This window comes from Colobus angolensis, unplaced genomic scaffold (genome assembly GCF_000951035.1).
Source record: "Colobus angolensis palliatus isolate OR3802 unplaced genomic scaffold, Cang.pa_1.0 Scaffold38, whole genome shotgun sequence".
Taxonomy (NCBI): Eukaryota; Metazoa; Chordata; class Mammalia; order Primates; family Cercopithecidae; genus Colobus; species Colobus angolensis.
This window is the reverse complement of record NW_012117154.1, coordinates 8,194,967-8,222,477: the sequence shown is the minus strand read 5'-3', so window position 1 is coordinate 8,222,477 and position 27,511 is coordinate 8,194,967. Positions and strand designations below refer to the sequence as shown.

At 57.0% G+C, this 27,511-nt stretch overlaps 1 protein-coding gene across 1 annotated transcript in view; it reads left to right on the top strand.

Annotated features, from left to right (window-relative positions):
* Nucleotides 1-25,410, top strand: part of TSPEAR (thrombospondin-type laminin G domain and EAR repeats) — a 76,426-nt gene extending 51,016 nt beyond the window's left edge. The window contains exons 3-11 of the mRNA XM_011954179.1: nt 285-523; nt 2,953-3,043; nt 4,033-4,189; nt 5,411-5,542; nt 6,835-7,061; nt 8,510-8,696; nt 11,817-12,046; nt 24,605-24,792; nt 25,008-25,410. Coding sequence (XP_011809569.1) covers nt 285-523; nt 2,953-3,043; nt 4,033-4,189; nt 5,411-5,542; nt 6,835-7,061; nt 8,510-8,696; nt 11,817-12,046; nt 24,605-24,792; nt 25,008-25,251 — 1,695 coding nt within the window. The 3' untranslated portion in view covers nt 25,252-25,410. The remainder of the gene's footprint in view (nt 1-284; nt 524-2,952; nt 3,044-4,032; nt 4,190-5,410; nt 5,543-6,834; nt 7,062-8,509; nt 8,697-11,816; nt 12,047-24,604; nt 24,793-25,007) is intronic.
* The last annotated feature ends 2,101 nt before the right edge of the window (nt 25,411-27,511 follow it).

Genomic DNA, 27,511 nt, shown 5'->3' with positions numbered 1-27,511 from the left:
CACACTAGCCCTACTCCTCACACCAGCCCCACTCCTCGCACCAGCCCCACCCCTTGCACCAGCCCTAGCCCTCCATCAACCCCATCCGTCCCTATTAGAGGGCTAATTAGAGGGCCCCTATCTGCCCTGCCCTTCCCATCCACCACACCCCCTCGCCCCGCCCCTCCAGTCAGCCCCTGCTCCTCTCACCACCTGTGCTCATCACCTCTGCCCTTCCTATCTGCCCTGCCCCCGTGCCCAACCCCTACCCCCGTCCCATCCTGAGCCTGGCCTTCTCCCTGCAGAGGAACGAGTACCTGCTGACGGTGGTGGCGGAGGAGAGCGACCTACTGCTCCTCGGCCTGCGGTTCTCGCCTGCCCAGCTGCACTTCCTGTTCCTTCGCGAGGACACGGCCGGCGCCTGGCAGACCCGAGTGTCCTTCCGCAGCCCGGCCCTGGTGGACGGTCGCTGGCACACGCTGGTCCTGGCTGTGTCTGCAGGCGTCTTCTCCCTCACCACGGACTGCGGCCTCCCGGTGGACATGTAGGTACCCACCCGGGGAGGGTGCACCTGCGGCCCGCAGAGTCCTGCCAGGCCGGGCGTCCTTCAGCCATGCTCGCTGGGCAACACCTGCAGGAGCTGTCCTGGGGCAGGAGCCGACCAGGGCCAGGAGTCATGGGGTGGAGGGGCAGGAGCCATCCACGGGGCAGGAGCCGCCCAGGGGGCAGGAGCCTTTCATGAGGCAGGGGCTGACCAGGGGAGGTCAGGTCAGGATCCGCGTGAGCCTCTGAAGGGCTGCGTGGGGCAAGGCAGGCTCACCATCTGTGGGCAGAGTGGGCACTGGCGAGAGCAGGTGGTGAGTGATGCCCTGGATTCGGGCTGGAAGGGGAATCCAGGGAGTGTTTATGAAGCACAGGCTGTCAAAACCCAGATTTTAATGTTTCTCCATACCTTGAATACAAAACCCGCTGCACATCAGAGTCAGTGGCTTAGAACCAGGTAAGGGCGATCACACCAAGCACACTCCTTTTCCAGAAGTAGCTCAGGGGACTTGGCAGGGGCCCAGCACTGTGGGGAGGCCGTTAACATCGCAACAGGCAGCAGCAGGAAGTCAGAGTAACTCCTTTCCCAACCTCCAGGCTGGAGGCCCAGGCCTGGCTTCGACTCCACATGGCAGGTTCCTCACGGACGAGGGAGCAAATATTGACAAAAACTCCAAATGAGTACAAGATTATCCTTTGTAGCCCTGGACACAATGGGGGCTTTTGGAAGCCGAGTTCGTTTCTCGTTTTTGACGTCACCTGGTTTCTGTGGCCTGACAGCAGGTCCCCTGGACAGGAGCCCTCGGACCCCATAGCTCAGCCAGTTGCTTACCCATGTCAGGATCTACCACTGTGGAGTAGGGGCTGTGCTTCCATCTTTTTAATTGCAAATGATCCAGTTTATATTAAATCTATTAAACATTACATTATTATTTCAAATATTACTTTCAAAGGTAGGATCTTCTGTTTTGTTATGAAACTTATCTCACAATTATTTTTATTATGCAGTTAGTTTAAACACGCTTTTATCATAGCCTCTCTCCCACCCTACCCCAAACTCATTCGGGCCCTTAGGAGGGTGATGAGTTCTCAGGTCCCGAGAGCTGAGAGTCTCCCAGGGAGGTGCGGTGCGGGCTGAAGACAACCTGACCTGGCAGCCGCTTCCCACCCCATAAAGAAAGTCCTTCTGGCTGGACATCAACACTGCCTGACTTCTGGCTTTGCCACAGCAGCTGGGAATGATGTGGCGGCAGCACCTGAGGCCTGCACAAGCATTCACCTGCCTCCTCGGGAGAAAGGAAGAAATTAGGGTTGAAAGCATGATGATTAGGAATGTTCCCCGCATGTTTTAAAAGTGGACTTCCTGGGGGAGATGGTGGGACATGAGGAGTCACAGGCCTGAAGCCGATTGCGGCCACGGAAGAACTTAAGTCCTTGACAGACTGCCATGGAGGGTACAGGCCAGGGCTCGGGGAGCCAGAAGCCCGGACCCTAGCAGAGGCCAAGCTGTGTGCAGAGGACGGGGCCTTCTGAGACAGCAGGGCAGGAGCTGAGCTCACCATGGCCAGCTGCAGCCAGATGGCAAAGACTGGAAGGAGCAGACGTTTTACAAGAGACAGTGGCAGCGTGGCGGGGAGGCAAGCCCGAAGGCACCCCTACTCTTCCGCCGAGGAGCTGTAGCCATGCCGTTCCCCAGCGGGTACCCACCTTGCTCCATCTCCGGTGTTCAGCCTCCACTTACTCATCAAGACCGCCTGCTCCTGAGACCCTCGTGGGTCAGCAGCCTCCCTCCTGCCCTGAAGCCATGTGTCCCAGCACCCCAGGCTGGGTGATGGTACAGGAGCTCAGTGGAGGGAGGGTGAGTGGGCCGGAGGACCCTGTACAGGCTGAAGCCATGGCACATTCACCGTGACATGGGGAAGAACCACTAAGCATGTCACCACACACTTCTGCAGAAGGTCCTGGCCCTGGGGTGAAGTGCCCCCCAGAATTCATGTCCACCCAGCACCCATGAATGTGACCTTACCTGGAAACAGGGTCTTTGCAGTCATCAAGTCAAGCTGAGGTCATCCTGGAGTGAGGCGGGCCCTGCTTCAGTGCGACTAGGATCCTTACCAGGAGACAGATAAGGGGAGAGGTGGACACCCAAGCGACATGGCCACAGGTCACGGGAAGCACCTGGAGCCACCAAAAGCTGATGAGTCGAGGAAGTGTCCTCCTCTGGAGCCTTTGGAGAAACCCTGCCCCAGCTTGATCCAGGCTACTGGCCTCCAGAGCCGTGCAGGCGATCGGCCCTGTGTGCCGTCCTTTGTGTGGCAGCCACAGCACGGATGCATGCTGCTTAGTGAGGGGCTCGTTCCCGCTCCTTGTGTGAGTAAACTGGTGCGACCGCTCTCCTGTGGCCCTAACGCTGTCCTCTGATATTTTCAGAATGGCTGATGTGCCCTTCCCGGCCACCCTGTCGGTGACAGGAGCTCGATTCTTCATTGGCAGCCGCAGGAGAGCCAAAGGCCTGTTCACGGCGAGTATGGAGGGGCTGCCCTCCCAACACCTGTGCCGCGGGATGGGACTGCCCCAGGCCCGTTGTCCTACCGCTCTAGTTAAACAGATCCTTGAATGTGCTAACTGGGGAAAGAAGGCACGGCGTGCGTGGAGTCTCTGCCACAGCGCCTTCACACTGCTGTTTCCTCCTGGCACCCTCCTCCCTCATGGTCTTGGGTCCCTGCCCAACGGTCCTCTTCAGGCTGCCCCCACCACACTGAGCCAATACCCACACTCCACCCTGCAGCCTCTTCCCCGGAGCTGTCTTTCCTCAGTAGTGCTGACTGCTCTCAGCAGGCCAGCTGTGTGTCTCTAGATCAGGCCAGCTGTGTGTCTGCTCAGTGCCTGTGTTTCCACTCACGTGTGAGCGGGGACCTCACTCCATGAGGCTAGAGGTCTTTGTTCCCTGCTGAGTCCAGTGTCTAGAGCCATGTGTGGCACATAGCAGATGCTCTGAATATGTATCGATGCATGTTTGGACAGATGGATGAGTGGATGGGCAGATGGAGGGATGGACAAATGGACAGATGGATGGATGGATGGATGGACGGGTGGAGAGATGAACAGATGGAGAGAAAGATGAATGGATGGATGAATGGATGGGTGGATGAAGGGGTGGATGGATGAGTGGTGGGTGAATGGGTGGATGGATGGATGGATGGATGAATGCATGGATGAACAGATGGGTGGACGGGCTGTTGGATGAGCAGAGTAGCCAGTCACTCCAAGTTCACACAAAAAACCCTTCTGTGGTTCAGTTCCCTCGGAAGGGAGGCAATTCTTCACCATTGCTCCCACGGCCTCCTCAGTAACCATCATGTAAACTCTTCCCACTTACCTCTGCAAAAGGTTAGATTCCATCCACCCCACCCTCCTCCAGGGTCTGGATGGGCCAAGCCCAGTGGTCCCCTCCTCAGCGGGTCCCTCCCCAGCAGCGTGGGCCTGAAGGAGCTGTCCCTCTCTCTGCAGGGCCTGGTGAGGCAGCTGGTCCTGCTGCCTGGCTCCGACGCCACCCCAAGGCTGTGTCCCAGCAGGAATGCCCCGCTGGCCGTGCTGTCCATCCCACGGGTCCTGCAGGCTCTCACGGGGAAGCCAGAAGATAACGAGGTGCTAAAATATCCCTACGGTTAGTAGGGGGGCTGCCGGCCCCCGCACCAAAGGCAGACGTGAGAGCCCTGGCCTCACACCAGGCAGGAACTCAGGGCTCAGCTCTCAGCACCCCCCATGTGCTTGCCCCTGTCATCACTGCCACGGGGGGCAGCGGTCACATTGGCCTGGGAGATGCTCGGGGCCCACCCCCAGGAAGGCAGGTGGCACCATCAGACAGGCCAGTGTCATCCTGCCCTCCCCTCCAAGCACTCCCACGATAGCCATCCAGCCACTTCCTGGCGATCCCAGGCAGACAGCAGGCCTAACTTACTTTAGAAAGTCTTTGTCCAGAGCTATCTGACATCCCTCATCCCCTTTTGACCCCCAAGGACAGCGTTTGGGCCATTTCTCCCCACCCCACCTCTGTCCCACCATTACCCAGACCGGCACGCCCCAGTCGGGCCCACTCTGGCCCTACACTCACGTCTTCCACAATCTCCCTGGCCCAGAGGGCCTCCCCACTTGGCTTTCTCTTGTGTGAAGTTACAAGGGTGACTGTATTTATTTAAACCACATTCGCGCCATGGAGAATCTGAAATGCCCCTCCCCGCCGCATCCCCACTACTCAGCGGCCACCCCGAGGGACAGCGAGGTGGAGAACAGCCGAGCCCCCGAGCCTCAGGGTTAGTGGTTACCAGGTAGGGGAGCCCCCACCTCCAACACATCCGGGCTACATGGTATATATACTGTGTCACACCACTGGCCAGCACCGGCTGGCAGGTGCACAGTTGTCCCACGTAGAGTCAAGAGGTGGCGGAATTAGGACCCACAGTGGGGTGTGACTACTGGAAGTGAGGAGATCAAACTGTCACAGATCCAAGCCAAGCCGTAGTTAAGACATACCAGTGTCAACAGGGACTCCCTCCCGAGAGGAGGCCGCGCCATGTGCAATTGCTGAGGACTCTCAGAGGAGCAGGGCTTTTCTGTCTCCATGGGATGGAAAACCATGCCTTTCAGAGTGGACAGAGGGTGGGTTGACGGCATACGGGGCATCATGATGTCCTTCGTCATCAGTAGGCCAGGTTCTCACTTCCCCGCCAGCCATGTGGCAGGCTTGTGCCAAGGTGCCTGCAGGGACCTTTCCAGGCCCGCTCGCAGAGGCTGAGGCAGGGCAGCCTGGTTTGGGACCTCCTCCTGCGTCGTCTTTCTTGGGGGGCACTGGCTTGCTAGATACTCATCTTCCTGGTCTTCCCCTCAGAAACCAACATTCGAGTGACGCTGGGACCCCGGCCACCGTGTACCGACGTGGAAGACGCCCAGTTCTGGTTTGATGCTAGCCGGAAGGGGCTGTACCTGTGTGTTGGCAACGAGTGGGTCTCCGTGTTAGCAGGTGAGGCAGCCCTGCACCCAGGGCGTTGGCATGCAGGGCCACTCTGGCACAGCGTGACTGGGAGTGGAGGCTAGGAAAGGGGGCACCTCAGCCACCTCTGAATGACCTCAGGCTTGGCCTTCAGGCTGGGGCACTTCTGAGAGTGACAGGCAGCATCAGTACTGACCCCCAAAGCAAGCGGCGGCCAGGATGGCCAGCAAGCCAGGACACTGCCCTCTCTAGAGACGCAGGACTCTCAGCCACGGGCCCTCCTCAGGGCAGGCGCCACGCAGGACAGGAAACCGCCCCACCAGGAGCCTCGAGCCTGTGCATCTCATTTGGAAATGTGAACCTCCAGGGCATGGCACACGGGCTGACAGGGCTGGGCATCACTTGGTACCCCTTCCCGAACCATGGGAAGACGATGCCTGCCTCCCTGCAGCCTCCCTGGTAGGGTGGCCCGGCCGCCGCCTCTGCCCACACCCTCCCTGTCCGCTAGATCAGAGATGAAATCCAAGATGAAAAGCCTAAAAGGTTATTTATTTATTTATTTATGTATTTATTTATTTATTTATTTTTGAGACAGAGTCTCGCTCTGTCGCCTGGGCTGGAGTGCAGTGGCCAGATCTCAGCTCACTGCAAGCTCCGCCTCCCGGGTTTACGCCATTCTCCTGCCTCAGCCTCCCAGTAGCTGGGACTACAGGCGCCCGCCACCTCGCCCGGCTAGTTTTTTTGTATTTTTTAGTAGAGACGGGGTTTCACCGTGTTAGCCAGGATGGTCTCGATCTCCTGACCTCGTGATCCGCCCGTCTCGGCCTTCCAAAGTGCTGGGATTACAGGCTTGAGCCACCGCGCCCGGCCTAAAAGGTTATTTTTACAGCGAGCCTTCTCAGCAGTCTGTTCCTGCTGCTGGGGAGGTGAGTGGCAGTGGCGATAGATGCTCCAGACGGGTTATCCGTGAGAAACGGGCACGGGTTCCGCCTAGCACACGTGTGAGCTGCTAGCTCCCTTTCCCATTATCAAGGGCACAACTTGCCATAGAAGCAGTGAGCCTTTTAACAAGGCCACAATGTGTAAACTTCATCCTGTCAGTATCACTGGGGGTTGCACAGATCACAAGCCTCTGGCAGCAGTGAGTGGCCTCCCTTTGACAGGCCTTTCCCGTGAGAGTGAAATGTGGAAGCTGATGGCCGAGGCCAAGGCGCAGGAGTCGTGGCTTGTGGCTTGGGGCTTGGGGATCATGCTCCCATGAGGATTACTCTGGATTTCCGTTCTTGGAAATCTTAACCGAGTCACAGTGTTTCTATCACAAGCCAAAGAAAGACTGGACTACGTGGAGGAGCATCAGAACTTGTTCACCAACTCAGAGACCCTGGGCATCGAGGTGTTCCGCATCCCCCAGGTGGGGCTTTTTGTGGCCACAGCCAATCGCAAAGCCACATCCGCGGTCTACAAGTGGACGGAAGGGAAGTTTGTCTCCTATCAGAACATCCCCACGCACCAAGCACAGGCCTGGAGGCATTTCACCATCGGGAAAAAGGTAAGTCTGTGCTCGGTGACTTTCTCCATCCCCTTTCACTTGGAAAGCCCCGAGTCCACGGGCGGGGCCCCTACACTGATTCTGCAGGTAAAGGAGTTTCTCATGGTGTCAACACCTCGTTCAGGTGGTAAAAGGCTCACAGAGTCGCACACATTAGCCCACCAGCCTAAATCCAGGATGTGACTTTGAGACAGTCTGCTCAGCTCCCACAAAATGGAAGACCAGACCATTTCCCAGATGCCATCTGGTTCTACATAGACCCCTCATCACTACATTTAAAACCTGTTGAGAGTGTTTACATGAGCTGGTCAAGAACCCACAAATCATTTCAGAAAGACATTAGAAGATGGACATTCCTGATCCTTCCTTTCCTCAAATGTTGAGGACACGCGATGTCCACACACAAGGCTGAGGCCAGGCTCAGGGGAGCCACGGGTGGGACCTTGCAGGCTGGCAGCCACCTTCCTGTCAGGGCTGCTCTGGGCAGAGGGTCGAGGTGGTGTGTCTGGGAGATGGTTGACATCACGATGGGAAGGACGGGGTTTCCTCTTCCCAGCTCCGTCCACTCCCTGGACTCCACGCAGCCATGTCCTGGAGACAGCACCTCCTGACTGCCCCCAAATAGTCATTCACTGGACTACAATGTGCCAAGCACACCCACCAGGCCCTGTCTGGACACAGGGCTAAAGCAGTGAGCACAGCAGACAGAAACTGCTCTCTTGTGGCTTACAGTCACCCTCATGCAGGCTGCATTTGCATCCAGTATGGCGGGTGAATAACTATTTTTTTTGATTGATGACATCATAAGGTTTTAATTTTTTATTATTAAAAAAAAAAACTTTGCATCAAAGAAAAATTGGAAAATTCCGAAAAGCAAAGGGGAAAATATTTCGTTCCATCATCCAAGCAAGTATGTAGGTTCATGTGGTGTCCTTGCCTCCAAGCACACTGTCCATGAACCATGCACCTTGCCCTTCATTCTGTATGTTCACGCAGCTGCACTATGAGCCCTGGGCACACTGTGCCATGTTCATGTTTTACACAGATTGCCCTGACACAGCTTTGTGTGGCGATCATACCTGTAACACGGGAGAGCAGGTTGTGACGAGTTTTTCTGGTCATCTGGGTTATGAAGAACATTTTTGTGCATGAAGCTTTTCCTGAATTTGGGAATTTTGGCTTTTGTGTTTTTTGCCTTCAGATAGCAATAGAAGTGGAAATATTGGGTAAAGAATATGGACATTTTCAAGGGTCTTGATGAATGTAATGACCAGCTCTGCGCCCATCCCACCATGATGACCTGTAATGCGGGGGCCTCGGTCCTCTGTCCCTGCACCACGTAGCAGCCGTGGATCTGGAGAGAGATGCTGATGTTCAGAAGCCTTCAGCACCAGGCCCCTGGCACCGACCCAAGCAGAACCACGTGGTCCTGGTTTACTCTCTTTCAGATCTTCCTGGCAGTGGCTAATTTTGAACCAGATGAAAAGGGTCAGGAGTTCTCTGTCATTTACAAATGGAGCCACAGAAAGCTGAAGTTTACCCCATATCAGAGCATTGCCACACACAGCGCCCGAGACTGGGAGGCCTTCGAGGTGGATGGGGAGCACTTCCTGGCGGTGGCCAACCACCGGGAAGGTAGGGCAGGTGTGGCCTTTACACCCAGAGGCAACCATTCCAGGGGCAGAGCAAGATTTGCATGCAGGGTGAATGTGTATCTTTTTAAAAATCAATAAGCCGCACACAGCACAGGGTGAACATGCATTCTGGACCATTCCTCACTGTCTGGGGGACGGATATCTACTGGTCGTCCCTGGGGCACCTGCCCACAGCAGAGCCACCCCAGAAACATGGACTGCCAGACTGACTCCCAGCACAGAATGCCTGCCATCCTCCCTCCTTGTCTGAAAACAGCTAACTGATTGACTGACTGACTACCTGACTGACTAGCTGACTAACTACCTGACTCACAGACTGACTACCTGACTACCTAATTACCTGATGACTGATTGACTAATTACCTGACTGCTTAACTAACTACATGACTAACTACCTGACTGACTACCTGAATGACCGACTACATCACAGACTGACTGACTACCTTACTGACTGACTACCTGACTCTCTGACTGACTACCTGACTGATACCTGATTGGCTGACTGACTGACAACCTGAATGACTAACTAGCTGACGGGCTAACTGCCTGATTGACTGATTATCTGACTAACTACCTGACTGGCTGACTGACTGATCACCTGAATCACTAACTATCTGAATGGCTAACTGAATGACTGACTGGTCTCACTGACTGACTGACTCAAAGAGAGTGACTGACTGACTGACTGACTACCTGAATGACTATCTGACTGACTGATTACCTAACTACCTGACTGGCTGACTGACTTAACTACTGGCTGACTACCTCACTGACTGACTGACTGACTACCTGTCTGATTGACTATCTGAATGACTACCTCTCTGACTACTAATTACCTGACTACCTCACTGACTGACTGACTGACTGACTGATGGACTACCTCACTGACTGACTGAGACTACCTGCCTACCTACCTACCTACTTGACTAGCTGACTGACTGACTACCTCACTGACTGACTACCTAATTGACTGACAAACTACCTGACTACCTTACTTACTGACTGATTGCCTAACTACCTGATGACTGACTGACAACCTGACAACTGACTGACTACCTGACTGATAATTAACTACCTGACTGATAATTAACTACCTGACTGATTAACTACCTGACTGATGACTGGCTAACTACCTAACTACCGAACTGACTGACTACCTCACTGACTGACTGACTGACTGACGGACTGACTGACCAACTACCTGATTAACAACCTGACTGATGACTGACCGACTGCCTGACTAACCGCTGAACTGACTGGCTGACTACCTAATTACTTGACTGACTAACAAACTGACTGACTACCTCACTGACTGACTAACTACCTCACTGACTGGCTGGCTGACTGACTACCTGACTATCTGACTGACTGACTACCTGACTATCTGACTGGCTGACTGATGACTACCTGACTCACTGACTAACTGATGACTGACTACCTGACTGATTAACTACCTGATGACTGACTACCTAAGTGACTGACTTACTGACTGACCATCTCACTGACTACCTCACTGACTGGCTGACTGACTACCTGACTATCTGACTAACTGATGACCTCACTGACTGGCTGACTACCTGACTATCTGACTAACTGATGACTAACTACCTGACTGACTGACTGACTGATGACTACCTGACAACTGACTACCTCACTCACTAACTGATGACTGACTACCTAACTACCTGATGACTGACTACCTAACTGACTGACTTACTGACTGACCATCTCACTGACTTAACTGACTACCTCACTGACTGACTGACTGACTACCGAACTAACTGCCTGGCTGACTGATTACCTTACTACCTGACTGACTGACTGACTGCCTGACTTATTAACTACCTGACTGACCAACAACCTGACTGACTGACTGATACAACTGACCGACCACCTCACTGACTACTTCACTGACTAACTACCTGACTGACAAACTAACTGACTGACTGGCTGAATACCTCACTGACTAATTGGCTGGCTAACTGACTGACTGACTGACTGACTAACTGACTAACTACCTGACTGACCAACTACCCGACTGACTGACAAATTAACTGACTGGCTGACTGACTACCTCACTGACTAATTGGCTGGCTGGCTGGCTGGCTGGCTGGCTGACTGACTGACTGACTACCTGACTGACTGGCCAACTACCTGATTACTTGACTACCTATCTCAGTGACTGACTAACTAATGACTATCTGACTGACCAACTGTAATAACTGACTGACTGACAACTGACTGATTGACTACCTCAATGACTGACTGACTGACTAAGCAGCCTCCCCGCAGGAAAGATCTGACCAGCACACGGAGTGCAGATGTTGGGCAGTGGGCCCAGGCCCATGGCAGCGATGCTGGCCTGGTGGCTGGCCTGGCCACGTGTGCAATGGAGGACAGCTGCTAAGGACATGCGATCTGGATGGCCTCCATGGCCTTGTTTCCTGAGGACAAGCAGCTGTCCCACCTTGTGCTAGCAGAGACAGTGAGGAGCAGCGGCCTGGGAGGCACCGGGACACCTGCTTTCCAGGCCAGGACACTGCCCTGAGTGGCCACCACAAGTGCCTGCCGTCCTGTAGCTCCAGGAGCTGGCCCGGGTCTGAGGGCATCTCCCCACCTGCAGGACCCCCAGACCCAACCCTGCCCAGGCTCCACAGCTCTGCACTCCCCTGAGCCCACAACCCACCCAATGGGGGAGCTCCACAGTGGAGAGGGAGGAGCCTCCAGACAGAGGTGGCAGTGCGTGGGAAGGCCTGGCCTGTGGGGACGCTGGGGAGCCATGGGTGGCGGGGCCAGGACACGGTGGGCCCCACCTCCAGGACACAGGAAGGTCCTGGGGATGTACACCTGTCCCGAGGGCGATCGGGGCCACCAAGCATTTCCACATGGGAATGGCACCTGTGAAGGCCCAGAGGTGGAGTCAGAAAGGGGCTGAGGGTGAGAGGCTCAAGGTAAGAAGGGATGTCCCCAACAGCTGGCCTTGCCCTCATGGGTCTGCGGTCTTCAGGGCAGGGACTTGGACTGGGCTCTGGCTCCATCAGGGCTGCCATGGGACTGTGGAATCTGCCTCCCTGTCCCCAGCACAGTCCTTTGGTTCCAGGCGACAACCACAACATCGACAGTGTCATCTACAAGTGGAACCCGGCAACCCGGCTCTTCGAGGCCAACCAGACCATTGCCACCTCGGGTGCCTACGACTGGGAGTTCTTCAGTGTGGGGCCCTACTCGTTCCTGGTGGTGGCCAACACCTTCAACGGCACCTCCACAAAGGTGCACTCGCACCTCTACATCCGGCTCCTGGGCTCCTTCCAGCTCTTCCAGTCCTTCCCGGTAAGGTCCCCAGCATGAGCCCCGCCTCTCCATCGCTGGCCACTGCGTCTGCCATGTGCACCTGCAGGACAGGTGATATGCGCTGGGGGTCCACCGAGAGCCAAACCTAGTGCTGTTCTGCACCCGTGACCCCAAAACCCAGGCAGGGCCTGCCCCTCTGGACAGCACAGGCTCTTTGCCTGGCGTCTGAGCCCTTCTTGCCTGGCAGCCTCTGTGTGCCCAGGGACAGTCCAGGCGCCCGGAAATGAGGCAGGAGGTGCACCCTGGCTCTGCCCTATCCTGGTGTGGTGTTCTCCATAAAGCAGCCCCCAGGCTCAGAACAGGCCCTTTGTCCCCTCGGAAGCTCCTGCAGTCTAATCTGAGTCTGTATGGGTGTCAGGGCCCTGGCCCGAGGGCAGCTGGGCAGCTTGGCTCTGACACAGGCCAGTGTGGGGGCCGGGTTGGGGCAGCACGTGGCGTTCCCCCCCAAGCCTCAAGTGTCCCTTGGCTGGTCCCACCTCTAGGGGCGGGGACAGTGTGCTGCCTGCTCCCAGCAAGTGTGCCGAGGACTGTGACCGGAGCAGAGGTGCGGGGTATGGGACAGGCGGGGGCACATCTCCCACCTCGGGCTCAGCCTCTATGTGAGCTGCGGTTCCCCGGAGGGGGCAGCTCGGGGGCTTTGCAGTGCCGGTAACAGCACTCCCACTGTTTGCTAGAAGCGTGCCTCTCATAAGACATCACCTCCCTCGTGTCCTTCCGGAATCTTCTGCGCCCCCTGACCTGGCGACTCATTCCACTGCAGAAATGTTCTCAGGGCCTTTTGCACCCGAGGCAGGGAGACTAACCCAGGCCACTCTTGCCACATGAGCTGCCCCCTTGCCACATCCCAGTGAGGCTGGTACAGGGGCAGAGCCATAGCGGACGCTGATGCCGGGACCCCTCGCCCCCATCAGGGAGTCTGGAAAAACAGCAACAGCAGTCAGGCCTTACCAAGCTACCCCTGCATTAGACAAGAGGCTGTGCATGTGGTGGGTGGGGCTTTACGGCTGAAATGATTGAAGGCATTCTGGAACATTCCATACATTCCATACATAACATTCCATACATACATCTCATTAGGGCAAGCCTGCAGGGAGCACATGGGAATGAGCTTCCAAACAGAAGGGAGGAAAATGGAGTTCAGCAATCACAGGTTCCTGGAGCCCCTCCACCCGGCAGGAGTGAGAGCAGCTTAGGAAACCGGGAGTGTGACCACCTTGAGAAGCCCGCAGGGGCCGGACCAGGAGCCACGGCTCACAGGGACCACCCACCCACACGTGTTAATGCGTGCAGAGCATTGCACTGGGGCTCCCCTGTGCTCAGCCCACCGGCAGGCTGCGGCACAGCATCATCCAGGTGGCCACCGCCCCACCCTTCGGGCGCTCCCGGTCCAGTGGGGAAGGGCAGTTTTACGTGGATGTTCAAGGCACGACAGCAGCCATCAGCGAGCACACCCCTGACTTTTCCAGGCCTCACCAGGTGGAAGTGAGGGCTGGGAAAGTGGGAAAGCACTTTCAGGGCAGTGGGGCTGGGAGTAGGCAGCAGGGTCACCATCCAGAGCCATAGGCTGCCAGTGAAACGTGAAGCCTGCCCTCGTGGGGTTGACAGGGCTGCACGATAATGACTGGTCAGTGGCTGGGAGGGAGTGAGCCATTGGGAGGCTGCTGTGGCCACCCAGATGAGCTGCAGGTACCCAGGTGAGGAACCAGCAGTGCCAGAAGGAACATACCTAGAGCTCGCTAGTGCTGTGGATGGAACAGGTGAGCGTGCCTGGGATCCAGGAAGAGGCGGGATAAGCCTTCTGGCACGGGGGCAGAGTGAGGCTCAGTGCACTAGGGTTGGGGGTGAGCCAGATTCCTTTCAGCCACTGGCCTTGGTAACAGCCTCAGGAGGTAGGTGGTGGCAGCAGCTCACACTGGCTGAGCCTTGACTCTGTAGAGCGCCTGTGCCAAGAGCTCTGCCTGCATCCTCCCACGTCACCCTCACAGCACCTTGAGAGGGGCTTGCTGCCACTGGTCTGTGTTACCCACAAGGACACAGAGGCTCAGAGCAGTGGAGGGCTTTGCCCGTGGCAGAACTGGGGTCAAGCCAAGCAATGCAGCCTGTCGCTTGGTTTGATGTGGCACAGGACAGAGCTGACAACAAGTTCCTTGTCTTACTGGTCCCTGCGCAGTCCTCTCACCGCAACGTGCATGCTGCTAAGACTCTGGGAAACTACAAGGGTGTCCTGGGCTGGTGGCCACGTGCTGGTGTGCAGACAGCTGACCTGAAGAAGGGTTCAGGAGCCTTCAGTTATGGGTTGGCATGGCCACAGGGCTCACAGGGACGCCCCTCTGACCAGCAGTCATTGACCTGGAGTCGGACTAGGTGAGGTTTGAGATGTGAAAGCAGCTGCAAGCTGGGGCCAAGACCATGATATGGGCTGGAAATTGGGATTCCCAGGGAGGCCTCGACATGCGGGTACAGTGGCTAAAAAGGCAAATGGTGGGCTGGGCACAGTGGCTCACGCCTGTAATCCCAACACTTTGGGAGCCCAAGGAGGGCGGATCACGAGGTCAGGAGATCAAGACCATCCTGGCTAATACGGTGAAACCCTGTCTCTACTAAAAATACAAAAAAATTAGCTGGGTGTGGTGGCAAGTGACTGTAGTCCCAGCTACTCGGGAGGCTGAGGCAGGAGAATGGCGTGAACCTGGGAGGCGGAGCTTGCAGTGAGCCGCGATCACGCCACTGCACTCCAGCCTGGGCAACAGAGTGAGACTCCATCTCAAAAAAAGGAAAAAAAAAAGGCAAATGGTGACATCGAGCAGCAAAGAAAGGGTGGCTTGTGGACCTGGGCGCAGCTGCAGAGCACAGGTGATCCGGCCGACAGCAGTTCCCATGGAAATACCCGGCGCTCCACACCAGTCACGTGTCATCGGGATCACACTGGTGCCCTAACATGAATGTGCGCCCTGCTGGCTCCAGGCTCACACATGCAGAGCCCCAGCACATTGGAGCATGTTGGAGGAAGCTTTGCCAGAACCACGAAGGGATCTGAAATGTTATCACACAAGGAACAATTGCAGGACTTGAGGCTTTATCCTGAAAGAAGGCATAGGCAGTCACTTCCAGCATCTAACGGATGAGCTGGGGAAGGGGGAACAGGCCTCCAGGGGTCTTGAGAGCAGAGTCACGCACCTCGGATGGAAAGGCACCACAAGTGACTTTCTCATCAACTAGGCAAGGTCTCCTAACAGCTGTTGAGCCACGGAGAGGCTGCTGTCCTGGGGGCCCTGCATTCTAAATCACAAAGTGAGGTGACAAGAGAAAGGATCCCTGCAGTGGGTTAGGGAGTGCATTTTGGAGATTATCATCCTAGATCTGCCAACACCATAATCCTAAAGCTCCTGTGATAATACCAAGTCCAATTTACAGCATCTTCTTCATGATACTTCACCAAGGGGCTTAAGTGCCCCAGAGCGTACCTGGCCAGCTGCGCGTGTCACCCATGCCATCCTCTCCAGCTAAGGGTCCCTAGATGTTTGACAAAAATCCTGAAAACTGCAGGAGTCAGGGTAAAGAAAATAAAGATAGGTTGAAAGAAACTGAGCTAGCTCTAGAAACAGAAAGGAATTTTTTAAAGTTACAATTGTCTTCAGAAGTATTCAAGAAGATACTGCACTTACGAAATAAAAAATGCTACTAATGAGACAGAGAGCTTGGACATTAAAAATGCAATTGCTAGCATTAAAGGAAGACATTCATTAACATGACTGAAATATAAAGTTAAGAGAATCTTCTAGAATGTAGAATGAAAGGAGACAGAATCAACCCCGGAGAGTCTGTATCTGGCTAACCAAAGTTCTAGAAAAAAAAGAAGAGGGTGAAGAAAGTGATGGAATTGTCAGAGAAAGCCTTGAAGAAAACCTCCCAGATCTCATCAGACCGAAGGGGCGCTGAGACCAAGGAGGGCGAGAGCAAAGGAAAGTTACCTTCGAAGCGCACAGGAGCCGCGGCAGCCTGGGATTTCCCACTGGCAGCCCTGGATATCAGGAGGCAGGACGGCTCAGTGTTCTGAAGCCGAGTGATGTACGCAGTGCCCCCGCAGGACAAGGCCCCTGGCCGCTGCCGTGCACAGCTCCCACATGTCCGTGGCTTCCTGCCACATTGGGTTAGTTCTCATATCAAGTCAGACAAGGTTTGGCTGTCCTGTCTGGGCTACCCCTGGGAGCACACACAGTGGGAAGCAGCAGGAAGGGGCTGACCTGATTCTGTGCTCACAACCCATTGGCCAGGGCCAGTCACATGACCCAGCCTAGCTGGACCTGTGCTCATGTGTCCTCACAGCTCATTGGCTAGTGCTGGTCATATGACCCAACTTAGGTGGGCCTGTGCTGGCGTGTCCTCACAGCTCATTGGCTAGTGCTGGTCATATGACCCAGCCTAGCTGGACCTGTGTTCATGTGTCCTCACAGCTCATTGGCTAGTGCTGGTCATATGACCCAGCCTAGATGGGCCTTGCTTGCATGTCCTCACAGCTCATTGGCTAGTGCCAGTCACATGACCCAGCCTAGTTCGCCCTGTGCTCATGTGTGCTCATAGCTCATTGGCTAGTGCCGGTTATATGACCCAGTCGGGCTGTCAGTCTGAGGCATGGGGGAGCCCTGGACGAGGCGATGTCCCTGGGGTGCACCAGCAAGCCCGGGTACTCAACCAGATGCAGGAAATGAGAACTAAAGTGGTGGCTCCACCCAAAGATGACCATAAGGAAGGTTCTGGAATGAGAACTGGTGCGTGTCCTAGAGAGAAGCCAGCCCAGATGGTCTGGGGTCAGCGAGGGCATAAGAGGGGCTTTGGGGGCTGTGGAGCCCATGGAGCACAAAGCGTGCCCAGGGATGGCGTGCTGAAAGAGTGACAGAAACACAGACTGCAGGAGATGAGGAAGGCAGAGACACGGGGCCGGGCCAGGACCATCTTCCTCTGCAGCAGCCGCTGAGGTGGGACGGGACTGACAGCCCCAGGGAGCAGGATCGAGGGGCTCCCGGGATGGGAAGATGGGAGAGCTGGGAGCGTTGTCGCCTGCAGAGCTGGTGTGTTTTCTTCCTCTGGGAAGGAGGGAAGGGGGGGGCAGACCCAGCAGGGGACAGCTAGAAACTTGTTGAAAAGCAGCATACACAGATCACGGGTCCAAGTACGAAGCAGGTGAACCTGTGCTGTGATTTTAAGCATGAAAGGAGAATGTTTGCCTGGCATGGGGGACTGCCCCAGGGATGGCACGGCAGTCGGTCGTCTTGACAGAAATCGCCTGGGTGGGTGGTGCCATAGCCCGGCCCCTGGCTCTGGGGGCTAACATTACCATAAGGTCAGGACCACACGAAGCTGATCATGATGTGTCATTCAGAGAATCGCCCCATGGCCGAACCCAGGGGAATCTGTCTGGGTCCAATGCTGGGCACGGATGTTGGTGTTTATTAGTGGAGGTACAACCCAGGCTGCTTGGCGGAGCAGGGAGAGGGGAAGGAGGGCAGAGGCCCTGCGTCTCCATCCCACACCCTACACCGTGGGTGAAGAGGCGAGGCCAGAAGCCGCCCACCAGGAATCAGAGGAGCCCCCAGCAGCACCCACTGAGGGGGACAGTCGCCACAGACCCTAAGCAGGAGCAGCTCTGCCTTCGGGTGCCCAGACCAGGTGCAGGCAGGCAGCCTGGTGCTCCCAGATAAGCAAGACCTGGCAGCCGTGGCCCCTGCCCTGCGTGTGGAGCACGGCTCCCTTCACTCCTGACAGCCTCATTCTGGAAGCCCTGGAATTCCTGCTGATGGCAGCCTTCCTCGTCTTCCTGTTTTGGAAAGCCTTTTGGAGATTTCTGGAAGGTGGTCTGTGACTGCACATCCTCAGCTGGTTGGCGATTCCACCTCACACCCATCTCACAGGTGTGGAAACTGAGGCTCAGGTTCGGGAACCTGGCCACAAACACACGGCATAAGCGGCCGAGCCAGGGCGTCCACAGGTATGTCCCTGCGTCGATGTGAATGCCCTCCTCCGTGCCTGCCCCGTGGGGATGGAGCCTGCAGCCTGGTTCGGGCCGTGACGGGAGTGCCTGGAACGCCTCACACCATGGTGGGATCTCAACCCTTCGCTCATGGGGCCCATCCGTTTGATGGACTACCTGCTCTTCATCACATGACGTCGGGACTGGATTCTGAGCTTTGTTGATCTTTGTGTGTTCTGGAAGGCAGTCGGGAGGTATTTGTGGAACGTGGTTACTGAAAAACGCAGGCTTCTGTCACGGGTGAGGTGGTGGAGGTGGCAGCCCAGCCCGGAAGACGGCCAGTCTACATTTTCAGGCCGCATGTGAAGGGCAGCTTTGATCTACACCAAGGACTGGAGCAGTGTCCTGGAGACACACGGGCATCCTCAGAAGGGGGCCAGCAGCGAAGGGGCAGAAATGGAACCACCGGAGCCAAGGGGAGGGTCTGGGCTAGCGACCCGGGGAGACGTCCCAAGGGGTGGGTGACACCTGCCTGAAACAAACATCAGAGAAGAGCAGGGGCTGGAGCAGGACCACAGCGGACAGAAGGAAGCACGGCTGCAGCTCCCCCAAGCAGACCAGAACTCCAGGAATGGGGACCTGCTTGCTGGGGGCACCGCCATGGCCCAGGTCCTGCTCGCACCACAGGAGGGCCCTGGACAGGCGCTGGGACCACGCGCACATAGATGGGCTTCCTCTCCACCCGGCCTGAGCCTCATTTTCACAACTCAGTAATTCCTCAAAACTCACAAAGCCCACTTTCATGCTTTGCCAACATTTTTCACATTGTGTTGAAATCCTTTTAGGTCCTAGAGATGTCTTAATTTGTTTACTGTTTGGTTTGAGTTTTGCAATGTCTTTCATGAACGTGAGCTTTGAAGCGGGTGAAGCCGACATGCTTTGAAAGTGCGTGTGTGCCGTAGAGAGGCGCCCTTTCTGGAGGGGTCTGCGGGGGTGTGGGGTGCAGGTGGGGTTAGAGGAGCTGTGCACACAGAGCTCACTTTCTCCCAGAAACACAGGGTGGGCGTTCCCAGGGCACTGGAGGTTAAGTGCAGTGCTCCAAAGGAATGGTCGGTGGGCATGGCAGGACTTTGCAACCCAAAGGCAGGTATGAGTGAGGAGCTGGCTGCCCACCCTGGGGAAGGCAGTTTGATGTCCCATTCTTCCGCCTGCCCTCAAAGTCTTTCTGCCCATCCCCCCAGGAATTCTAGAACTTTCTTCCAGGTGGGAGAGACCAAGCCTCCAATGACTGGGCCTTCCCAGCTTGGACCAAAGGAGGAGTGAGTTCTGTCCCTAGAAGTCTAGGCACAGGGTCCTGCTCCCTGAGCTGATGGAGTGGGGCCTGCGGTCACGGTCACCAAATGTGGCCTCCAAAATAGGTTTGGCTTCTGAGTGAGTTTGCTGCAGATCTCAGAAGGTGTTGCAGCTTCCAAAGCTTGGTTCTGTGATCGTAGCTGTCGGCTTGTGGGGTCCTCACAAGGACAGCAGCAGCCACCATGTTAGCAGGGACCCCCTCATCACAGCTGGGCCCCCGACTTGGTGCCACACACTTCCCGAGCATCCTGCCCATGGCTCCTCAACACACATGTACATGCACGCTTAGGCACACGTGTGTGTACTCGCCTCCATGGTGATCGAAGGGCAAGAGGTGCTGTGGGGCAAGGACGCAGTGGGGGCCACTCTGGGGACAGGCACCCGGCAGGCAGCCGTGTGGTGGTTAGAAAAACAGGCAGGAGCCCCTAAGCACCCTCATGCCTTCATGAGACCTGGCTGTGTCTCTCTGAGTCTCCATCTGCACATCTGTCAAGGGGGTGGCATGAAGGGGCCCCTCCCAGTGGTCAGCACTGCCCAGGACAGCCTGACGGGGCTGGGCAGAGCCTGGGCGGGAGGGCTCCGGGAAGGTGGCAACTGTGCCCTGTGATTTCTGTCTTCTCTGTGACGCAGGAGCTGGCAGTGGCCTAGGCAGCTTGGAGAAGGTACCAGGCTTGCGGGTTCTGCAGGGCCGGGAAGAGCACAGAGGGGCACCCAAGAGTTGGCTGGGGAGTGCATTGAGCCCAGTTCCCTCAGGGGAGTGACCTGTCATCCAGTAGCGCTGCCCCCCCACGGCTGCCCAGGATGCTGGTCCAGCCTTAGCCGGCTACCCTTGGAGAGGATGCCAGTACGCCCCCCACCAGGGCCTGTTGGGGAACAGCTTTCTCCTGGCGGCTGGGGAGGGAGCCCCAGGGGTGCATCCTGCCTCCCTCCCCTCCCCTGGCACTCCCAGACCACAGAGGCATCCTCTTTCTTTGCCCCATCAAAGCCGGAACCCAAGGGCCTCTTTGCCCAGTAACTAATCCACTGATTACCGGGTGCCCACCCGCCCTCGAGGGAGCTGTTGGGGGCTCCAGGTGCTCCTGGCTGCCAAGTCCCGGAAGCACTATCATCCCAGCAAGATGCTCCTGAGCTGCCAGGCACCGTGCCAGGGCAGCAGGGCCAGGCTCTGGGGAATTCCACTGGAGGGAGGGCGGGAAGGGCCTGCCCAGCCCAGCAGGTGCCTGGCCGCTGGGCTCCCGTGCCAGCCGGGGTTTGGCAGGGCCTTTGATGTGAAGATTCTTTTTCTCTCCTCTATGAGTCCCTAATGTGCTTAGAATCTGGGAGTGGCCTGACAGCAGGTCCCACGCTGCACACCCTCTGCCTGGGTTGGCACAGCCCCTGGGGGGGGGCACCTCTTCACTTCTGAATGGGAGAAGGCCCCAGCTTCAGCAGAGGGACAGGTTCACGCCAACCTGCAAGGGGCTCCTGACTGCCTGGCGTAGGGAGGAGGGCTGTGGACAGCCAATGACAATGACTGCCCTGCTGTGGGCTCAGCCACCTAAATGCTGGGAGCAGGAGCTGGTGACACCCCATGGGGTTCTCTGCCAGCCTCCTGCCAGTTTCAGATAAACTAATTTTTCTTTTTGCCAAAGTATGTCTCAAGTATTACATAGGATACATGCAGACTAAAGAATTATTCATTGTCTGAAACTTAGATTGAACAGGGACCCTGGGTTTGCTAAATCAGATGCACAGACCCTGGCTGGGTGCAGGGAGCAGAAGGGTGACTTGAGCAGCCTCCCAGCCTCCCCTGGCTGCCGCCGCCCCCAGCCTGTCTGGCCCTGCACTCCAGCAAGGGCTCTGCTTGGTAGCGGCAGCCAGGCAGGTGGCCACACAGTGCCGACTCCCGCCACTGCCATGTCCTGGACAGACCTCCACACCCACCCCCACAGCTGACACGTGCTTGTCCTGGAACAAATACACACCCCCCTGGGCTCCAACCAAGATTCAGCTCAAGGTTTGCTCCCTGCCACCCCATGAAACGTGGGCACAGTCCCTGCCCTGGAGGCTGCAGTGCTGCAGGTCCCACCAGACCAGACTGCCCGTCTTGGGCATTCCCAACCCAGAGTCTCCACCAGCCTCAGGGCTGTGGCCAGAGCACTGCCACCTCCACCCCACGCTCCTGCCACCTGCCCCTCCCCAGGGCTCACACAGCAGCCCGTGTGCCACCCAACCCTAGGGATGTACCGAGTCCTCTGAGGGGTCTCCAGAAGCCCCTGTCTCCAAGGACCCCACCCTTCTTTCCCCTCTTGGGAGTGGGACCCACCCCACCCCCACAGCACTTGGCTCACCTCTGTCCTGACTCCTTCCTAGCTCCTGTGGGTCTCAGAGCTGTCCACATACATCTGACCTCCTCGCTCTGCTCAAAAGCCTCCTCTGGTTCCCCCGTGACCTTTGGCTGGAGGCCTGCGCCAGCCCCTGCTCCCCACTCTGTGTGCACCCAGCCCTCCTGGCTCCCTCAGTCCCGTGTCCGTCCTGCAGTTCCTTCTGCCTGGATACCCTTCCCTGCTTCCTGCTGCCAACTCCCCTGTCCTTCCTCCATGCCTTTGGGCCCTCGTCCTCTGTGCCCCCAAGGCCCCAGGCAGCCCCTCCATGGCTCCCCATCTGCAGCAGCCCCTGTTCCAGGGCTTTTTTGGGCAGGGAGGGCACCTCACTCATCCCTGAGATGCAATGCCCAGCTCAGCCCCAGCTTGCAGTAAGCTCTCTCCACACAGTGCTCAGCCAGCCAGCTCGGGGTCTCCCAGCACCCTGGGCTGCTACAGGGCAAGCACTCCGGGGCTTTCCCTGAGAGGGAGTTTCAGGCTCTTCTGGCCCCAGCAGACCATCAGTATCTGCCTCAACACAGGTGAACATCAGTAAGTAGCTGAGAATTGGGGGGGGCTCCACTGGAAGGACGCCCAGGGCCGGAAGCATGTCTCTTCAGTCTTCCCCAGCAATGTGGGGAGAGCTATGCTGGGTGGGTGCACGTGTGTGTAGATGAGGTCATGCAGGCGGGTGCATGTGTGTGCCTGCAGGGATGTGCCTATGTACAGGCATGTGTGCAAGTATACACATATGCACATGTGCACACATAGCATACACATGTACACACATGCATGTACATGGTTGCGTGAGTATATACATGTGTGTATGTGTACATGTGTATACATGAGCAGGCCTGTGTATCTGCATGTGTACCCACATGTGCATGGGCGTGCATGTAAAAATGTAAGCATATGTGCCTGTGTGTGTGCGTTTGTGTGTGTGTGCACAGTGCACATCCATGTTTGTGTGTATGTATGCATACATGCAGGTCTGCAGGTATGGGCCTGTGTGTGCCGGTGTGTGCATGTGTACAGATGAGTACACACATGAGGATTGCCCACTCAGTTGGTTTCCTCAGCACAGGTGTGGGAGGAGCCCAGGGTTTAACAGTCTGATTACTGTTTCCCTTCTGCTAAGTCAGAGAACTGGCCTGTGTGTAACACTCCCACCCGCACACCTGTGAGGCAAAGTCCAGATGATGCTGAAGGTCCCACCGGCCCAGAGTGTCTCAGAGTCCCCTTGAAAGACATGGGGTGGCCTTGGACAGCTGTTCTCCAGCAGATAGAATAGTCACATCTCCTGGAGCCGCAGGAGGGGAGGGCGCGCTGACCCAGGAAAGCCTCAGCCAGCCCCTGGCCCCGCCCCCCGCCCAGGGTTCAGCGCTGCCAGGTGTCCTAGTCCCCTGTCCTTGCCTAGTGAGTCTTGGTCTCTTAGCTTAAGCTCACCCACGTGCGCTCCTCTGACCGGCTGTGGATCTGCCTTGGGACCTTGCCTGGTGCCCACGGAGCTGCGTCCTCACCTGGGGCGCCCTCCCCTGCAGCGCCGCGCCCTCCCCTGCAGCCCAGGCTCTCCGGGGTCGGGCGGGCAACGGCGCCCCCTGCTGGGCGTGGAGAACGCACGTTGACGTTGGGCCCAGAGTTTTCTCTTTCCTGCAGCACCTGAGCCGGCCGGGCAGGCGCCGGAAAGTCAGGGGGACCAGAAGACGCCGGGGCAGCCCTGTTCTGAACATACAAACAAGGGAAGCTGCCTGACCTACTGCGGAGGGCAGGTCGCATCAGACCCGGGAGCGTCTGAGCCGGGCCCTTGCCAGTTGATTTGGGCAAATAGAAAACGTCCCAGTGGTTGCTGTCACGGGAGGCTCTTAGAGCTGCCGCGCACCTGGCCCGGGTGGCGCACGATGTCCTTCCAGGCAGAAGGCTCTCAGGACGGGAGTGAGTCAGGAAGAGACGCAGCCCCGCAGCATGACCAGCTCTGTCCTCAGCCATGGCTGCCTGGGACCGTGTGCAGGGATGCCCGGCCTGTGGGGACACTGTCCCCAGGGAAGCAGCCTGCCCCTTCCCCGTGCAGCCCCACCACCTTTATCCCCAGTGTGCTGGCATAACCTTCCGCCGTGCGGGCCCCACATGCAGACAGGCTCCTGCAGCTCAAGGATGGTGGCAGAGGTGCCTGCAGTTGAGCCTCCATGTGCAGCCCCAGACCTGTTGCCTCTTGAGGGGTGGTAAGTGATTCGTGGAGGAATGACAAAGCCAGGAACCCAGAGATGGCTTCTGTCTACAGAGCCAGAGGAAGGCCTCAGCCAAACTGCAAGGCCAGGGAAAGCGTGTAAGAGAAAACTGGAGAGTTACTTCAGTGTCTGTGGCTAGGACTAGAGGGACCAGGGTGGGCTTCCCGGAAGAGGTGAAACAGCAGGTGGTGCTCATAAAACAAACAGCACTGGGGCCTGGAGTAGGCGGAGGCATGGATTGCTGAGAAGCAAGTCACACAGATGGTTGCTGTGGGTGGGCAGCGGTGGGCACAGCTGGCACTAACAGAGAGGTGGCCAAGGAGGCTGCCAGCAGGAGTGCCACACCTGGCACCTGCAGCTCAGTGGGCACTGGGCTGTGCCAAGATCCGATGTCCTGCCAAGTGGCAGCCCTGAGGACAGCCAGGGAGAGTGCTGCTCACCCACAACCTCTGCGCCTGCTCACCCACACCTCTGCGCCCGCTCACCCACAACTCTGCACCTGCTCACCCACACTTCTGCGCCCACTCTCCTACACTTCTGCACCGCTCACCCACACCTCTACACCCGCTCTCCCACACCTCTGCACTTGCCCACCCACACCTCTGCACCGCCCACCCACACCTCTGCACCTGCTCTCCTTTGGTTCTAGACATTCGGTGCTGCGGACTGGGAGGTCTTCCACATCGGGGAGAGGATCTTCCTCGCTGTGGCGAACAGTCACAGCTACGATGTGGAGATGCAAGTCCAGAATGATTCCTACGTCATCAACTCGGTCATCTATGAGCTGAATGTGACCGCGCAGGCCTTTGTCAAGTTCCAGGACATCCTCACCTGCAGGTATGCATCACCGCAGGCCGGTGGGAGGGTGGGCTGACCTCTGGGAGGCCCACCAGGTCGGAATCCCCGTTAGGCTCATCCTCACCACCCTTCCCGTGGAAAGACTGGCCTGGGGAAGTGAGTGCTGCCCTGAGCCACAGGTTTGGTTCCCAGAGCCGGGCGCTGTGTGCAGAGTTCTGCCCCTTCACACCCGTCACCTCCTTTCATCCGGGCAGTGGAGGCAGGAGGGGGCCTCACGCCCGTCGTGTGGAGGGACAGCCGAGGCCCCACGGGGACAGGTGCGAGGTGCAGGCTTTGAGTGCCCACAGCCTGCTGGTGCCAGCTGCCACCAGACACGATTACTCCCTTTCCCTGATGTTGCATCCTCCCGGACAACACCAGGACACAGAGACTGGCATGTTGAGACAGACGTGTGATCCAGGGAACATGGAGGGTGGGTCTGTATGTACAAGAAAGTGATGGTTCCAGACTGACACGCTCTGTGGGGCCACAGGAGGTTGCGTGGGCACCACATTTTGGACAGCGGGCACTGAGAATCTGTAACCATCCTGACCAGTGTGGGGCTTCCTCTGGGGTGGGATTCAGAAATCTGTGAATAAACCTGCAGTTGAATCTGTATTACTCAGATCCCAGAGCCAAGGGCCATGGGTCAAGCTTGGAGCTGGAATCCGGCCCGTGCCCGCCCTGGGATGGAGGCGGCGGCTTTCCCAGGTTTCCTCGGGTTTCATGCACGCCTATTTCATTCGGTAACAATTCACCTACCCCTCCTGGGCACTGGGCTCTAATCTCAGCTTGAGACACAACGACGCATACCTTTAGACCCTTCAAGGAGAAAAGTCTCCAAGATGAACTGCTCTGTGGAAAGGACTGGGTGAGGTGCAGCGAAATCTCATGACCCAAGTCCGGAGAAGCGAGCCCAGCTGCTGTGTGCTGCTTAGCTGTGCGCACCCATGGAAGTGCAGAGAAGACTCTGGAAGGGAGTGCCTCACCGTCAGCAGTCACCCCAGGACCAGGCGGGCTGCCAGGAAGGCTGGCACCTGCAGCTCAGCAGGCACTGGCTGTGCCAAGATCCCATGTCCTGCCAAGTGGCAGCCCTGAGGACAGCCAGGGAGAGTGCTGCTCACTCACACCTCAGCACTGTGTCCTCCGGGTTGGTGGTGTGGCCACATGGGTCCGAGCGTCCCCCTTCTCGTGGCTGAGTCACGCTCCATCCGCCCATTTGTCCGATGATGGGCATTTGCCAGAGGGCGTGATTCTGAAGAATAACATCTGTCCTACAGCGAGTGTGACCCAGGGCTGCTTTGGAGGCAGAATCGGGCACTAGATGCCTTATTTTGTGGTGAAACCAAAGCCGGCTTCTGATGTGAGCCTTGGAGCAGCCAGATAGGATCCTCCACCACTGGTACACCCAGCGTGGCCGCTTGTCTTCCTCGGGTCTGGGTTTTAGAGCTCAGATCTGATTGAGGAGTAACCCCGCGGATTCACGCTGACTCGGAGCCTGCGGCCGTGACTCCAGACCAGAGCATGTGATCACAGGCGTCCTTGTCCTCCTCCCAGAGAGCTGGCACGGGCTCCATGGGAACCAAATCATAACCCGCCATTAATGGAGGTGGCTCCAGATGTCACCCTGACTGACCGAAGGAGTGAGGAGCCCAAGGCCCCATGGACTCTGCCCGCCATGCCTGTCGCTGGACACCTGCATGATCCCTCCGTCTCCCAGGGTCTTGTCTGAGCTCGTGCTGCAGGCCGGCCCCTAACTGCCTGCAGGGAAGCACTGGGATGAGGCTGCTCTGCTGTCTGAACTGGCCACAGCCCTGAGGCTGCTGCACGCAGAGGCACTGGCCTGGTCCGCATGTCAGCAAGATGCCTGCCTGAGGCTGCTGCACGCAGAGGCACTGGCCTGGCCTGCATGTCAGTAAGATGCTTGTGTGTGCATGGCTTCGACCTCCATTTCCTCATCTCGAGACGGGCTGACGCTGACACTTCGGCAGGTGGGCGCCTGGCGGGGAAAGGTTCCAGGGGAGCCGCTTGTCAGACCCCACAAACCGAGCTGTCCCCAAGCACAGATGCACCCTTTGCAAATTCAGGCAAGACTCCTGTCTAAGACAGGACACAGCAAATTTGTTTGCAGCAAGAAACAACTTCCGCTTGTAGGAGAATATCTGTGAACCAGCAGGTCCTGCAGGCCCCTCCTGGAGTGACCTCACGGCTGCTGACCTCACAGCTGAGGACACAGTGCTGAGAGAAGAAGCCGGGCACAGAGGCACAGCGCTGATTCCGTTTCCGCGCAGTGTCCAGAGTGGGAAACCAAGCTCCTGCCTCCAGCAGGTGCCAGGAGCCTGAGACTTCTTCTCTGATTGATTCAACCTCTTAAAAGTGTACTTTGGTACCCCAGTGGTCATGGCAGCACTATTCACAGTAGCCACACGGAGAAAATTCCCCAAGTGTCCGTCAGCGGACGGATAAACACAACGTGTCCGTTCACACAGAGGAGCATTACTCGGCCTTAAAAACGAAGGAGATTCTGACACGCACCACAACATGGAGGAACCTTGAGTCACTGGAGTCTCAGCTAAGGCACAAAAGGACAAATACCGTGCGATTCCATTTATATGAGGTCCCTAGAGTGGTCAAATTCATAAAGACAGAAAGTACAGTGGTGGTTTCCAGGGGCTGAGAGATGGGGAAATGGGAGCTTAGTGTTTGCTGGGTACGGATT